The 17,564-nt window shown below is 42.7% G+C and overlaps 1 non-coding gene and 1 gene segment (V, D, J or C); both read left to right on the top strand.

The window, feature by feature from the left end:
• The first annotated feature begins 11,398 nt into the window (after positions 1 to 11,398).
• trnav-uac (transfer RNA valine (anticodon UAC)) lies at positions 11,399 to 11,471 on the top strand. The gene has a single exon. It is a non-coding gene; the product is annotated as a tRNA-Val (tRNA).
• Positions 11,472 to 11,563: 92 nt separating this feature from the next.
• On the top strand, positions 11,564 to 17,122 carry LOC140422664 (T cell receptor alpha variable 10-like). The segment is given in 2 exon segments: positions 11,564 to 11,678; positions 16,821 to 17,122. Coding segments are annotated over 2 exon segments (417 nt in total).
• The last annotated feature ends 442 nt before the right edge of the window (positions 17,123 to 17,564 follow it).

Below are 17,564 nucleotides of genomic sequence, written 5' to 3'. Positions count from 1 at the left end.
AGGGTGTTCAGTGCTGGGTTTGCCTGATGTTTCCGGTGTCTAATTCGATACTGAGTGGTCCGTCCAGTCTGATTATATATTTGTATTGTTCTAGCGATTGAATACAACTGATGGCTTGCTTGGCCATTTGAAAAGGAATTTAAAATCCAACCACAATGCTGTGTGTCTACATTCCTTTACGAGCAACTGTATTTTCTTTGTAGCAATATGAGAGATCATTTCATGGCAATGAATGGCGGTGTCAGAACTGTCGGCCTCGTTGTAATTGACCCGGAATCTTTGAAAGTTGTGTAAAGGGTGGAAGTAAACAGATCAATGCTGCCCATCATCTGCGGTTCACTCGCTTCCATAAAAGAAAGCGGGAGCTGTGCAGGCTGTTAACTAGACCAAACATTTTAAGGTGCGGGTAATTTGTTTTCAACATGTTGTTCAGTTTGCTGTTTGGTTTGAAGTGCTTGTCCGACGATTATTAGCAGCATATTTGTAAATAAATGGACACCGGTGATGCACTACCTCTAAGGCAGCAGAACAAACAGTGGTTAACTGTTACCATCGAAGTTAAGCGTCAATACTCGCCGGGCTTTCTGTACACGGACCTTGCCATTTCTTGACGCTGCAGTGCCTCATTGCACAGCAACAGATTCCTCAATCCTCGACGCTAATGTTGAGGTAAGAGTACTTTCTAGGTTTGTTTTCAATAGCTGTCACATATTGTTCTGTGGTCTATTCTCACTTCAGTGCTGCTGCTTTGAAGGTTATTGAATTTGGAGACTGTTCTGGACTCTGTTGACTAAATTCAATTAAAAAATATCTGAGATTTTAAATGATGCCACGCGCTAGGTGACGTATTAAACCCTGTGCACCACAACATGGGTCCGGAGTTAATTTGAGGTTGATACTACCTGACGCTTGCCTGCACCACTGAAAGCTAGCTTGCAACTTTGAAAGACAATATGTAGTCGGGCTGCTGCTTCTGCTAAAATGACTAGAGAATGAGTCTAATCTGGAACAGCACATGGACTGCGGTTGCCAGGTTTAATTTCCCAACATTAATTGCCGGTGGGAATGTGGTGATAAGATGCATTCTTGAATACCTGCAGTCCATGTAGTATATGCGCATCCATAGTGCTGTTCGGCAGAGGGTTCCAGAATGCTTCATGGCGAGAGCCCCCAAGAGGTGTGCTTCCAGTTCATAACCAATTAATGGGGCTAATTAATTTACATCTGATATTTTAGTCTATGTATGCTCAGAGTGTCTGATACATTGCGCATGTTTAAAGCATGATAAAAGGTCTATTGCTTGAGGGGGAAAGATAGGCCTGCTGAGAGGGAGACACACATACACACACTAACAAAGAACAATGATATAAGAATTAGCAGCAATGGGGGGCAATTCAACCCGCCGAACTCGCTGCGCCATTCACTATGATCATGGAGATCTTATTTCAGTCTCAACTCCACTTTCCTGTCCGTTCTCCATAACCCTTCAACCCTTTACTCAGCCCAGCTTCTCTTTAAATTTAATATATGTGCCAGCAGCCAGCGCTCTCTCGAATCGTGAATTCCCCAGATTAATGTCCCTTTGAGGAATACATTTCTTCTCGCCTCTGTTTTACATCTGCTACCCCTTATCATAAAACGTTAACCCATTCTAAATTTCCCCACAAAATGAAGGAACCGCTCTGCGCCTATTTTGTCAATACCTTTGTATCATCTTACATAAATCAATTAGATCTCGTCTCATTCTTATAAACTCGGGAAAGTGCAGGTCTAAACTTCGAGATCTCTCTTAAAAATACAACGCCCTCAACTCTGCAATCAATCTAGTGGACATCTTCTCAACTGCCTCAATGCAACTCCATCCTTCTTCAAATAAGGGAACTAAAACTGCACACAGTACTCCCGGTGCAGTCTCACCAATGCCTTGTACATTTGCAGCAACATAAACCTATTTTTAAACTCAGTTCCTTCTAGTATAAAGGACAAAATTCAATTTGCCTTCCTTATTACCTGCTGTACCTGCATGTTAGTTTTCTGCGATTCGTGCACTAGGACACCCAGATCCCTCTGCATCGGTGCACGCTGACATTTTTCTCCATTTAGATAATAAGTTGCCTTTCCATTTTTCGGACCAAAATGGATGAGACCACAGTTTTCATTGTCGAACTCCATCTGTCAAATTTTGCCACAACCACCAAACCTATCTACATCCATTTGTAGATATCTTATTTCCTCATTGCAAATTCTTATCCCATCTATTTTAGGGACATCTTCAAATTTGGCTATAGTCCATCTATCACTGCATTCAAGTCATTAATATATCTTGCAAAGTGTTGGGGCCTTAGGACCGAACCCTGTAGTACCCCACTAGTTACATCTCGCCAACCAGAAAAAGAAACATTTATTCCGACGATCTGCCTTCTGTCGGTTAGCCAGCCTTCGATCTAACCTAATAAAGAAGCCCTAATCCCATGAGGTCTTACCTTGTGTGTAAATACTTTGTGCGGCACCTTATCAAACATCTTCTGGAAGTCCATGTACACCCGATCTACAGGATCACCATTATCCAACTGGCTTGGTACATCTACGAAGTCCTCTAGCAAATTAGTCAAACACCCATTACCCTTCATAAAACCATGCTGGCTCTGATAGATTGCGTTTTAACTCTTCAAATGTTCTGTTTTTACTCCCTTAACAATGGATTCCAACAATTTCCCAACGGCAGATGTTAAGCTAATTGGTCTATAGTTTTCTCCTTTTTGTAACCCACCTTTTTGAATAACCACGTTACATCAGCATTTTTACAATCCAGTTGAACCATTCCTGTATCCAGAGACTTTTGGAATATTATAAAAGTCCGAAGTGGGGATTGTCGCTGATGATTGCACTATTTTGAGCCCCATTCGAGACTCCTCAGACACTGAAACCGTCCACGTGCAAATACAGAAAGACCTAGACAATATCCAGGCTAGGGCTCACAAGTGGCAAGGAAATTTCGATCCATAAAATTGCCAGGCAATCATCATCTCAAATATGAAAGAAACAAACTATCGTCCCATGTCATCCAATGGCATTACCAGCAATGAATCATCCATTATCAACATCCTGGGTTTACCATAGACCAAATACTGAACTGCACTTGCAATTTAAATACTATGGCTACAATAAATGCTGTGGCTACAAGAGAAAATCAAAGGCTCGGACTCCAGCAGTTAGTAACCCTGCTGTAAAACGAATGCGAGGAGAAATTCCTTCTCTCAATGGGTCGTTAATATATGGAATTCACAGTTTCTTCACTGACGCTGGGTCAAATTCCCGAAAATCTTACCATAAGAGCACAGTGGGTGTACCTACACCACATAGACTGCAGCTGTTCAAGAACGCAGCTCAACAACACCTTGTCAAGGGCAATTATGGATGAGTAACAAATGTTTGCCTAGACAACAAAACTGACATCCTGGAAAAATTATTTTAAAAAAACGATTAAAATTGTGTCTCTACAATTGTGATGATATTGAGTATTTGTAGGGGAACGCTCTTTGCTTTCTCATTGGAGGTTGTCTCTTGCACTGTTCTAAGTCGGTTCTGTGCCTCTCTCCATAGTACACGGGATAGGGTTGATGGTCACACGTGGCTCATATTCACTTTCATTGCATGTACAAGTCAAGAATTTAATAAGAGCTTTATTTATTGTTGTCCGTCCTCGGCAGTGGAATACAATGGATAGCAAACTTTGAGATTGTAATAATGTAAACCAATGTTTTCTGTCAGAGTGTTCGCAGTATAAAGTTTGGCGGTGTGCACACAATTCACTCTGTACAGATATTGTGACAACAATTTGGAGTGTGTGACACTGCTGGGTTAGCATTAACCTATATCAGTGACACGCTAAGGGATACTGAGTTGAACAAAAAGCAATTGAGTTGTGGTGCGGGAAACACTTCAAATGTTCTTTTCATCTTTTAATTGATTTTATAAACAATGCAATGGGATATTTCACCACAAGCGTCAACTGCTCTCTGAACCTTGTCTGGGTCACAGCATAAATACAAGTGTTTGTGCAGCAACTAAGGAGCTGCAGCATGAAGCCCATTTCCAGAATAAAGTCAGGAAACCGTACAGATTCATATCCCAGAACCCACATTCGCCACCATACAGAGTAAACCATAAACATTGTCCATAATAGTATGAAATTCGCCGAGATAACAAATAGCAAAATGATGGATTTCCTTCGGCTTTCCATCTCTGGGTCTCTCATATTCTCTCCACTGCTGTGATTCTGGAGTCTCCTCCGGGCTCTGCTGGCCACTAATACATGTCTGATGGTTAAACTGTTGAGAAACAATATCAGAACAAATGGGACACACGGGGTTACGATATTATGAAGAAATTCGATTGTGGCCCAGAATTGAGACTCCATAACACCGCTTCTCACCTCACAAAACCAAGGGAAATTGATAAGCCAATATCTTGGTGATAGCATGTAATACCAGAAAATATTCTTCAAGCAACTCAGCACGGTTTCTGTACCCAGGACAACAAGTGTAATTTTCACAGTGCAATATTTATCTTTCCATTTCTGGCAACAAATGGCTACAAATCTATCAAACGTGAAACTGACAGTGAACCAGACCGAGCAGTCTGTGGCTGCATAAAGCACAACAGCGTGGATATTACACACATGAATGGCATACACAAAAGAAAACTGTTTCCAAAAAAGAACAGGAATGTGCCTCAATATCAGGTCAATGATAACGACCAGTAGATCCGCCGCTGCCATGGCCACCAGATAGTAAGTGACACATTTAGAGAGACCACATTTACCACGACACAGGATTACAATTGTTACCAAGTTAACTGCATGGAAGAGAAAAAGAACAGAACATTACAAATCAGGCTTTTTATTCTTTCACAGTGTAAGGGCGCCGACGACTTATTCAGCATTAGTGTTCATCCGTAATTGCCCTTGTGAAGGTGGCGATGAACTACCTCAGTGAACTGTCACAGTCACTGTGGCGTAATTACGCCTAAAATGCTATTATCAATTCGACTGAGTAATTTCTAAAATTTGTAAACGTGCAATTCGATGGAGTGATGAACGGAAATTAACAGAACAATAATTGTGTTCTTTTCGCTGACAGTGTGGCATACAATTTTCTTACAACAGCCGTAAAACAGAAACGATATTTTGGGCTAAAATACCAAATTGTTGGCTTTCTGCTTTCTCAAACAGCTTTCAATTTGATTGCTTATTGAAAATAGAATCAAGAAAATTATTTTGTAACTGCGTGTGATATCTAATGTCAGCAGATTACACAAATTTTCTATAGGAACGTTCTAAGATTGCCAATAGCATGGATACATTTCGCTGAATTATAGAAACCATTTCAATGAAGGTAACAAAGTTCATGCAGTTTTGAAAACATCCAGGGGCTAGGAAATTTGCAATGAGTAACTCAGCTCCTGACGCGCAAAGCCTGTCCACTGCCAACAAGGCACAAGTCAGAAATGTGATTGCATACTCCCTAGTGACCTCGATGAGTGCAGCTCCAACATCACTGAAGAAGCTTTACACCATCTAGGTCAAACCTGCACGCTTGATTGGCACCCCTCACAAGTACCCATTCACTCCAGCACCGCCGCATAGCAGCGTGCACCATCTACAAGATACCCTGCACGACTCACCAAGGCTCCTGTGGCAGCACCTTTCAAGCCCACGGCTACTACCATCTAGAAAGTCAACGACAACAGATATGTGGGAACGCAGCCACCTGGAGGTTCCCCTTCAAGTCACTCGCCATCTTGACTTGCAAATATATCTCAGTTCCTTCAGTGAAGTAGGGTCAAAATCCTGGAACTCCCTCCCTAATCGCACAGTGAGTGTACCTGCATCACGTGCACTGCAGCCTTTCAAGAAGCAGCTCACCACGAGATTCTGAAGGGCAATTAGAGATGGGCAATACATACTGACCTAGTCAGCGAAGCCTCACATCCCATGAAAAATAATTTTGAAACTTCATGCGTTTCCTAAGGCAGCGACTTAGGCAGAATGCCAAAGTTTTCTACAATTCATATAACGGCATGCTAACAAGCATTTGCGGGGATAGAGGGAGACGCAAAACAATTAAGCATTCAAATAATTGGGAAATCCCTTCAACAGCTGCCAGGAAATTCAATTATTCCAAATAATAATTGGAAGTACGTAAATTGAAAAGTCAAAGAAAAATAATTCACTTAGCTGTGGGTGATAATTCAAGATCATTACAACATTAAAACGCATAGAAACATTGATCGTGATTTGAGTTTGAAGGTTGGAAATAGAATCTCATCCATTGGAGCGAGATTTTCCAACAACTACTTGTAATCTATCAGCCCGAGGTGGTTTCTAAAATTTGGGACAAATATTTGTATCTGTCCAAATAGAATTCCGATTTCTAAATGCTGTTGAGACTCCAAGCATACTTTAATCTAAAGCCGAATAAAACATGTAGCAGACAAAGTAAAAGTAAGAACGTGCCATTCATTGTTCTCATTTCAAGAAATTGCTTACAGAGTAATAATTAAACAAACGGCAATTGAAACTGCACACACAAAGCGAAACCAGTGAGAAAAAGGGCAGTGGATAGATCGACTCCTTAAATAAGACGAGAACAGTAATGGTGTGATAGGTAATATATGGAGTTGTATTTACAGTATTACGAGAAACACGAATAGCAGTAAAGAGATAGTAAACTACAAAAATATTAATAGGGTTAAGCATAGATTATCGAATTAATAGCTGAATACAGAGACTCACTTGGAACACCAATAACAGCCAGAGTGGGATATAACACCTCCTGAAGTTCAATGAGAAAATTCGTTATCTGCCCGTTTAGTGAAAGACTCTTAGCCATTTTCAGCGTCTCTGTAGAGTGCTCGGTCCCTATTCGTGCCAGAGGTGATGCCCTCACCCACATTGGTGAATGACTCATCGCAAGTATTCCTTATTAATAGAGGAGGAAAACCCTCTGGTGACACAAGCGGGGTCTATCGAGACGAATTTAGTACAGTCACTGAACAAACATGTTCTGTTAACCATTCTGAAGCCAACAGCATTATTTTTACTTGATGTGGAATTAAGCTCTATTATTTCATAGTATGTACAGTGCAGAAGGAGGCCATTCGACCCATCGAGTCTGCACCGGCTCTTGGAAAGAGCACCCTACTTGAGCCCTCACCTACACCCTATCCCCATAACCCAGCAACCCCATCTAACCTAAGGGCAATTTAGCATGGCCAATCCACCTAACCTGTGCATCTTTGAACTGTGGGAGGAAACCGGAGCACCCGGAGGAAACCCACGCAGACACGGGGAGAACATGTAGACGACGCACAGACAGTGACCCAAGCCGGGAATCGAACCTGGGAGCCTGCAGCTGTGAAGCTAACCATTATGCTACAGTGCTGCCCAAAACGCAATGTTCACAATCCTCCAGTTGAACACATATAGCGACTTGCAGACTATCTATGTACTTGCAACGAGCACACGGGGACAAATGGTCATGGATAGCAAGAAAGCGCGGAAGGAAGTAAAGAAACAAACGTATCAATCAGGAACGAAATTGGTTCGATACGAAACGAAATCGGCTATATTTGCCCTATCAAACAGTTTCAGGGCAGGGACTATACATATATTATACAACAACATATCTCCCTACTCACTGCCCAATCGCTCACTTCAAGAGTCAGTATCGTACGTATTAGTTACCTAATAAAGTTTCACTGCACCGTCCCATAAAATATTTCAATGCCAGATAGAGCAGGAAACAGCTGCATTCAGCGGCAAAGACTGCCAGGGCAGCTACAACAGGGCCGAATACAAATACATTCTGTTTCGATTAGCTCTGATTTTGTGTGACATTGAGAGGAATGTAATTGTAATTTGAAGAAAACTGTGAAATTATATTTTGTTCTATTAAATAACACGGTTGATATAAAATTCACATTTAATTATGTGTGTTCAAGATTTTTACTTGCTAGGTTATTTCAGCGGACAGTGAAAAATCAACCACATATTGAGTCAGATTTAGGTCAGACCAGTTCAGGGTCACATATTTCCTTCCATAAAGGACACTAGTGAACCAGTTAGGCATTTATGGACATAGCGATGACTGTTTCACGAATATAATCACCGAATTTGGTTTCCTATTACAAATTTCATTCGACTAACTTAGTGGCATTACTACTACGGCACCAGAACCCCAGACTGGGTAGCTTTTCCCCCTGTCTTACTGCACTGTAGTACACAGCAGCATCTGACTTTAACCAATAAGAGTGCTGGAGCTTTGTCCAGGTGCACGCATACTTCAAACCAATGAATGTTATCTCTGAATATCAGGAGGGACAATCGGGAATTCTTTTGGAGTCTGCCACCAGTTTGTCGATGGAGCGAAGGTGTTTTCCAAAACGGTAACCCAGTCGGCATTTAGTCTCTCCAATGTAGAGTAGATGGCATTGGGATCAGCAAATGCAACAGGCCTGATTGAAGGATTTCTGATAGTAATGTGTACTCAAAAGGACAGACACAAACGGCACTGTAACTGACTTAGAGGAAATGCCAGAGTCTTAACTGAACCAGCTTTGGGAAAGTAAAAACGGTCTTCCTGATGGAGAAACAGGAAAAACCACTGTGGGAATCCAGGCTCAGTGCGGATTTGCTGTCACCCCTCCTTTCTTATACATGAACGGTATTTAGGTTGCAGCATGTTACACACCAAAACACAGAGAGGTAACATATAAGAAACACGTAATTCTCAATTCTTAAACTCAACTTAAGCATTGAATAACGAAACAAATATTGTGTAAGGTTGGTTGCTTTTTTCTGGAGGAATTAAGAATGCTGCATTAATAATGGAAGAGAGCATTTCGCCGTGAGAGATTTGATGAACAAATGCTTCACTTCAATATAGGTTCTACTTCTTCCGGCTTGTAAGTTGAGACATCTGTTTTAAAGAGACAGACGTGTTCATGTAAGAAGTGACATGGCCTCTCAGCCGAACCATAAGAAGCTGCAGCAAGGCAGTTCAGTGAACGTGGCACAGGTCCATTGGCTTCTGCATTGCCAGCTGTTTCTGTAGTTTAGTGGTTATCACATTCGCCTTACACGCGAATGGTCTCCAGTTCGAAACCGGGCAGAAGCATTTCGTGGTTCTAATTTAGTCTGTTGCTGAACATGACTTCAATCTCATAACTGGTCTTCATCATCGAAGAATAGCAAAAGCCTAGCACTGCTGTGTGCCAGTTGCGCAATGGATAACGCGTCTGACTACGAATCAGGAGATCCCAGGTTGGACTCCTGGCTCGCTCGGAGTTCAAACTTTTGGCGTGCGCTTTAACTCAGTGGGTGGGACAGCTGGTTCTTGATGCTGAAGTGAGCCGGGCATCATCGATTCTCGTATCGGGTGTGGTTATTTATGAAAGCCCTGCCTTCTGAATTTAACTTCCACTTCAAGCAAAACATAACTTATCTTAAGTTCAGTAAAGTTCGATATCTGATTGTTTTATAAGTTGTGACATCGGTTTTAAAGAAACGGCTGTCTTCTTGTAATAAGTGACATGGCCTCTCAGCCGAACCATTAGAAGCTGCAGCAACACAGTGAGGTTGAACATTGTACACGTCCACTGATTGCCGCCCTGCCAGTGATTTCTGTAGTGTAGTGGTTATCACATTCGCCTAACACGCGACAGTTCCCCGGATCGAAACCGGGCAGAAATATCCAGCGCTTCTCATTTTCTGTGACGGATGTTTGCACAAAAAACGTTTGTTCCCCAGTCTCCGACGTTCGAGGAATATGAGATTTGGTCTCACATAAGATATTAAAATTCCTTCAACAAAGTCAGAAGTGCTGAATTTACAAGACGCAAGGAGAAGAAAACCCTTTCCTATTTTGGCACAGTTTGGATATTAGCAGTTTGTTCATCCACTACAGAATTTAATGGGTTGACAGATGCAGATGAACATATTTAATCACCATTTCAAACATGTCTAAATATACGATAAAAGCAAATTACTGCGGATGCGTCAATCGGAAACAAAAACAGAAAATACTGGACAATCTCAGCAGGTCTGACAGCCTCTGTGGGGCGAGATGTCAGCTGTCGTTCCGGGTCTGGGTGACTCTTTGTCAAAGCTGGACAACTGGATTTTTGGTCAGATTAGGACTTGGGAAGGCATGTGGGGAGGGCGTGAAGCATTGGGCCTCGATAGACGGCCAGCGATAGGCGGAGACTGACAAAAATGTGTTGGACAGAAAGAAAAAGGGAATGTAAATGGCTGTAATCAAAGATAAGAACGGTGCTGATAGAGGAGCATTCGCAGCTTAGAATGTGTCAATGGCAGAGGACAATAAGGAACAGGGGGCGGATTTCCCAAGAGGGATGGGATGGGCTGGGGAGAGGCGGTGGGACAGTGGTGGGGGAAAACATATCAATGGAAGCAATGAAAATAAGTTGATGGAAAAAACATGTGGTGAAGGGGGAGGAGGGATTTTCACAGTCTTAAGTTGTTGAACTGACCGTTAAGTCCACATGCCTAAATCGGAGGATGACGTGCTGTTTCTCAGCTTTGCGCTGGGCTTCACGGGAACATTGCAGCAGGCTAAGATCGGACATGTGGACATGAGAGCAGGACAGTGAGTTGAAATAGCAAGCGACAGGAGGGTCTGCCTCCAGCTTGTCAATGGAGCGAAGGTGTTTTGCAAAGCTGTCACCCAGTCGGCATTTAGTCTCTCCAATGTAGGTGGCATTGGGATCAGCGAATGCAACAGGCCAGATTGAAGGATGTCTTATAGTAATGTGTACTCAAAAGGACAGACACAAACGATACTGCAGCTGAATGAGAGGAAATTCCAGAGATTTAATTGAACCAGCATTTGAAAAGAAAAAACGGTCTTCCTGATGGAGAAAGAGGAAACACCACTGTGGGAATCCAGGCTCAGTGCGGATTTGCTGTCGGCCCTCCTTTCTTATACATGAACGGGATTTAGGCTGCAGCATGTTACACATCAAAACACAGAGGGGTCAAATATAAGCAACACATAATTCTCAATTCTTATACTGATGGTAAACATTGAAAAACGAAACAAATACTGTGTAAAGTTGGTTGAGTTTTTCCGGAGGAAGATAAGATTGCTGCATTAATAATTGAAGAGAGTATTTCGCCGTTAGATATTTGCTGAACAAATGCTTCAGTTCAATATAGGTTCTACTTCTTCTGGTTTTGTAAGTTGAGACATCTGTTTTAAAGAAACAGACGTGTTCTTGAAAGAAGTGACATGGCCTCTCATCGAAGCTTGAGAAACGGCAGGAAGGCAGTTCAGTTGAACGTGGCACAGGTCTGTTGACTTCTGCATTGCCAGTTGTTTCTGTAGTGTAGAGGTTATCACATTCGCCTTACACGCGAAACGTCCTCGGTTCAAAACCGAGCAGAAACATCTTATGCGTCTAGTTTAGTCTGTTGCTGTATATTACCTCAATCTCGTAACATGTCTTCATCAACGAGGAATAGCAAAAGCCAAGTACGGCTATGGCTGTGCGAATCAGGAGTTTCCAAGTTCGACTCCTGGCGGGCTCGGACTTTGAAATATTGGCGTCCGCTTCAGCTGAGTGGGTTGAACAGCTGATTCTTGATGCAGAGCAACGTGAGCAGGGCATCATCAATTCTCGCATCGGCTGTGGTTATTTAGGAAAGCTTTGCCTTCTCAATTTAACTTCCACTTCAAGCAAAACAAAACTTATCTTAAGTTCAGTAAAGTTCGATATCTGATGGTTTTATAAGTTGAGACATCGGTTTTAAAGAAACGGCTGTATTCTTGTAATAAGTTACATGGCCTCTCAGCCGAACCATGAGAAGCTGCAGCAACACAGTGAAGTTGAACATTGACACGTCCACTGATTGCAGCCCTGCCAGTGATTTCTGTATTGTAGTGGTTATCACATTCGCCTAACACGCGAAAAGTCCCCAGTTCGAAGCCGGGCGGAAACATCAAGTACTTCTCATGCTTTGTGAGAAATGTTTGCACAAAGTACGTTCGTTCCCCAATCTCGTTGGTTCAAGGAATATGAGATTTAGTCTCACATCAGACATTACAATTCATTCAACAAAGTCAGAAGGACTGAATTTTCAAGGCGAAGAAAAACATTTTCTTATTTTGGCACAGTTCAGATATTAGCAGTTTGTTCGTCCACTACAGAATTTAATGGGTTTACAGATGCAGATGAACATATTTAATCACCATTTCAAACATGTCTAAATGTGCGATAAAAACAACTTACTGCGGATGCGTCAATCGGAAACAAAAACAGAAAATACTGGACAATCTCAGCAGGTCTGACAGCCTCTGTGGAGCGAGATGGCAGCTGTCTTTCCGGGTCTGGGTGACTCTTTGTCGAAGCTGGACAACTGGATTTTTGGTCAGATTTGGACTTGGGAGGGCGTGGGGGGAGGGCGTGAAGCATTGGGCCTCGATTGAGAGCCAGCGATAGGCGGAGGATGACAAAAATGTGTTGGACAAAAAGAAAAAGGGAATGTTGTAATCAAAGATAAGAACGGTGCTGATAGAGGAGCATTAGCAGTTTAGAATGTGTTAATAATGGCAGAGGACAATGAGGAACATGGGGTGGATTTCCCAAGAGGGATGGGATGGGCTGGGGAGCGGTGGTGTGACAATGGTGGGTTAAAACATATCAATGGAAGCAATGAAAATAAGTTGATGGAAAAAACATGTGGTGAAGGGGGAGGAGGGATTTTCACGGTCTGAAGTTGTTGAGCTGACTGTTAAGTCTTCAAGGCTGTAACATGTCTAAATCGGAGGATGACGTGCTGTTCCTCGGCTTTGTGCTGGACTGCAGGGGAACATTGCACAAGGCTATGATCGGACATGTGGACATTACAGCAGGACAGTGAGTTGAAATAGCAAGCGACAGGAGGGTCTGTCTCCAGCTTGTGGATGGAGCGAAGGTGTTTTGCAAAGCGGTCACCAAGTCGGCGTTTAGTCTCTCCAATGTAGATGGCATTGGGATCAGCAAATGCAACAGGCCAGATTGAAGGATGTCTGATAGTAATTACGTGTACTCAAAAGGACAGACACAAACGATACTGTAGCTGAATGAGAGGAAATTCCAGGGACTTAACTGGACCAGCATTTTGGAAAGAAAAAACGGTCTTCCTGATGGAGAAACAGGAAAAACCACTGTGGGAATCCAGGCTCAGTGCGGATTTGCTGTCACTCCTCCTTTCTTATACATGAACGGGATTTAGGTTGCAGCATGTTACACACCAAAACACAGAGGGGTCAAATATAAACAACACATAATTCTCAATTCTTATACTGATGTTAAGCATTGAATAACGAAACAAATACTGTGTAACGTTGGTTGAGTTTTTCCGGAGGAAGATAAGATTGCTGCATTAATAATTGAAGAGAGCATTTCGCCATTAGAGATTTGCTGAACAAATGCTTCAGTTCAATATAAGTTATATTTCTTCTGGTCTTGTGAGTTGAGACATCTGTTTTAAAGAACATAAGAACATAGAACATAAGAACTAGGAGCAGGAGTAGATCATCTGCCCCCCTCGAGCCTGCTCCACCATTCAATGAGATCATGGCTGATCTTTTGTGGACTCAGTTCCACTTTCCGGCCCGAACACCATAACCCTTAATCCCTTTATTCTTCAAAAAACTATCTATCTTTATCTTAAAAACATTTAATGAAGGAGGCTCTACTGCTTCACTGGGCAAGGAACTTTCCATATTGACTAGAGTAAGGACAACATGGACTTGTCAGGATTAATGCATTCTTCAATCGTAAACAAGTGATTCATTCGCAACATCTGTTCAACTGGATGAATCGATGAACAACTGCGTTGGAGTCATTGAGTCAATATACCAAGGGGTATCAAAGATCTGAAAAGTTTAAATGAAAGAGGAGGAGAAGATCATATCAGAAATTCTGGAGGAAATAGAATGTGAGTAGTAAGGGCGTGGAATGCCCTGCCTGCAACAGTAGTGGACTCGCCAACACTAAGGGCATTCAAATGGCAATTGGATAGACATATGGACGATAAGGAAATAGTGTAGATGGGCTTTAGAGTGGTTTCACAGGTCGGCGCAACATCGAGGGCCGACCTGTACTGGGCCTGTTCTATGTTCTATGATAAAGATCAAGTAGGCAGGGAAGGGCATCCAAAGAATGATATGAGTTAAGGCACCTTAGATCGATTCGCCATGTTCATGTTAGTAGCTGTGCGAGTTGAATTCGCATATTATCGTTACTGCTGAAGTGGTCAGTATCTGTTCTTGTAAACGGATGTGTTTTGTTGCAAGTTTACGTAACTCTCATTGTGGTTGCCTGGCTGTTATTTCTGTTCAACAATGTGGGAGCGCCCTCTGCGGAGCACTAACTAGAACTCTCAATGCGCGAGTTTGAACAGCATCCTTTCGATTTCTGCAGCAGTGTTGGATCCATGGCTTCAAAATGTATCGCACTGTTAGTGATCAGCATGTTGCCGATCATTCGCTCAACACTCCGGTAGTTTTATTAAACGTAGGTGATATCCCTGTTCCGACATAGCTTTCCTCCCAGAATATCAAGCATGTACTGCGGGGCTGCCGAACGCTGTCTGTACCGGGGCAGATGAAGGTTCGAATCGCTTGTTGTCAAGTTGCAGATTTGTGGGACATTACTTTCCTCGTCAGAGGTTATTTCAGCATTCGCCTGTTCCACTTTTTCTTGGTGGTTCGATTCTAACTTTAAAAATAGCGAAAAAATCCAATTAGTATCAGCCTCATTTCGAGCAATATAATCGTTATCTCCCACCAATCACTGTTATTTTTGTTTATCAACAACAACATCTGAGTTAACCCATCCAGGAGGAGGATGAATGTTTTGCTGGGAAGGAAATACTTACTGGTAACAGAGATGGTGATGAGGAGCGACGGGAGCATGCTCCCCATGCTCCTTGGGTAGCCTACAATTCTGGAAGCGCATGGAATCCTATCCTGTCCCACTGAAATGCTGATTCAACGAATGACAAGGACCAGCGGCACCATTCTCTCCAATAACACGATCAGAACAGAGCGAGAGAAGCAAACGGAAGCTTTGGACAGGAATACCACAGGCTCAGCATTGAGTGGGTGTGCGGTGCCTCGCAGCTGCACTCGGAATTGATGGAGCGGAAATACGATGGTTGAACGTTCAGAAGTCTGTGACCATCCTGCACCTGTTCACTGTTTAAGCGACTGAGAACAAATAGAGGAGAGTCATGAAGGGATTAGAATCGTGGAAACTTTCAGCACGAAATGAGGCCCTTCGGCCTATCCTACTTGTACCTCTTTGAGAGAATTACCCAAATTGCCCCAATCACACTCGCATATTCACATAGGCTGGCATTTTCCCCTTTCCAAGCTTTCGACAATTCCCTCTTGAAATATACGAAAGTGTGTATCTCCACCTCTCCTTCAAGCAGTTCATTCCAGGTTTAATCATATCCATTTCAATCAAGAAGATTTATCTGACTTTTTTCTCTTAACTCGGGATGTTTGGCTTATTTGTATTATGGAAAAAGTTGTGTATGATCTACTCAATTGTAGCCAATCATAATTAAGTCTCTCCTTTAACTGTTTTGATATAAGGAGAACAATTTTAGTTTCTTTACACTGTTCTCTTTTGGGAAGTCTCATTGCAGGTGCGATTCTGGTGTACCCCATCCATACCTTTTCCCACGACTTGACATTTCCTTTTTCCAATTATTGCTTTCCTGGTGTATAACTGCTGACTTATCAATAGCATTTTCCAAGCTAAATATAGAACATGGAATTTACAGTGCAGAAGGAGACCATTCGGCCCATCGAGTCTGCACCGGCCCTTAGAAAGAGCACCCCACTCCGCCCCATACCCGTAACGCTACCCAACCCCTTCAGGCACTGAGGGCAATTTACCTTGGTCAATCCACCTAATCGCACATTTTTGGATTGTGGGAGGAAACAGGAGCTCTCGGAGGAAACCCACGCAGACACGGCGAGAACGTGCAGATTCCGCACATACAGTGACCCAAGCCAGGAACCGGACCCGGGACCCTGGAGCTGTGAAGCGACAATGCTAGCTACTGCACTACCCTGCCGCCTAAGTATCAAGAAAAATAAAGATTGCGCTTAGTCACCTTCTATTTAGGTTTCTGGGACACAATATTTAACATTGTGTTTTGATGTGTATTTCAATAAACCCACTCAGTAGTTCTAAATTGGATTGAAGAGAATCCGTCAGCAGGGGGCGGCAGGCAGCAGTATGCTAATTGGAAAGTCACGTGAGATCAATGCCAAAGCCAATAGTGATGTGGAGATGCCGGCGTTGGACTGGGGCGAGCACAGTAAGACGTCTTCCAACGCCAGGTTAAAGTCCAATCGTGATGGTATCCTGAGTGATGTCACAATAGGCCTGGCCCTGCAGTGTGTGGCTGGAACAATGAGTTGAACAGAGCCCGGGATCTCTCTCTCTTTTTCATTCTGACTCAATTCATTCCCATTCACTGAGAAATTTAGTCAGACATGTTTCTACTAATACTGGCGACACTCTGGGACAGTCAGTATACGATTAGGTTCATCATGACAGTTTAGCATATTGATTGCAAAGAGTTTGCACTAAACATTAATATCGTTAACGATAAGATGTATACATATTATGCGTAGCTTGGCAAATGAGAGTTTACACACTCAGGTCCAGATAGACACAAGTTCGCTTTATTCTCTTTAATCTCGTGCTCTCTTGTTCATCTACTTTCACAGGCGGATTATGTGCATTGACTCAGTCTCCAGTGACATTAACTGTATTAGAAGGGCGTTCAGCGCAGTTAATTGGCGAGTATACAGATCAGGTTATAAGCACTATGCAATGGTATCGGCAGAAACAGGCACATCCTCCAATTTGCATAATGTACAAAGTAGCAGAACTGAAGAAAGATGAAATCTTAGGACGGTATCTGGCGACTGATGATAAGTCCACAAAGTCTGGTGACCTGAACATAAGCGCACTGTATGTGGCGGACGGAGCGGTGTATTACTGTGCAGTGAGGCACAGTGTCAGATAAAAGACAAAAACTCGTACAACAACCTCCGCGACTATTTTCTTCCCGGCTGAGTGTTTTTGATGCCTCAAACTGCGAAATGTGTCTATTTCCGTGCCCGCAGTGAACAAAACTGACAGGATTATGTAAGATCCATTTGCATTCTGTCTTTCTCCTTGTGCACATGAACAGAAAACCGGTATAGGAAACCCTGAGACTTATCTCCATGAACCGAGTTACATCACCTCAGTAATTATTTCGGAGCTTACCCTGAATATTGAAAACCGGTATAGGAAACCCTGAGACTTATCTCCATGAACCGAGTTACATCACCTCAGTAATTATTTCGGAGCTTACCCTGAATATTGATGTTCCAACAGAGGCAATCCAGGAGTAGTGAATCTGTGGTTACTTGTTGCGGCAACAGAACAAAGGCTGTGTCAAAATCTGGGATGGATTCTAACAC

This window comes from Scyliorhinus torazame, chromosome 5 (assembly GCF_047496885.1).
Source record: "Scyliorhinus torazame isolate Kashiwa2021f chromosome 5, sScyTor2.1, whole genome shotgun sequence".
NCBI classification, from domain to species: domain Eukaryota; kingdom Metazoa; phylum Chordata; class Chondrichthyes; order Carcharhiniformes; family Scyliorhinidae; genus Scyliorhinus; species Scyliorhinus torazame.
This window is presented reverse-complemented; position numbering and strand designations above follow the sequence as displayed.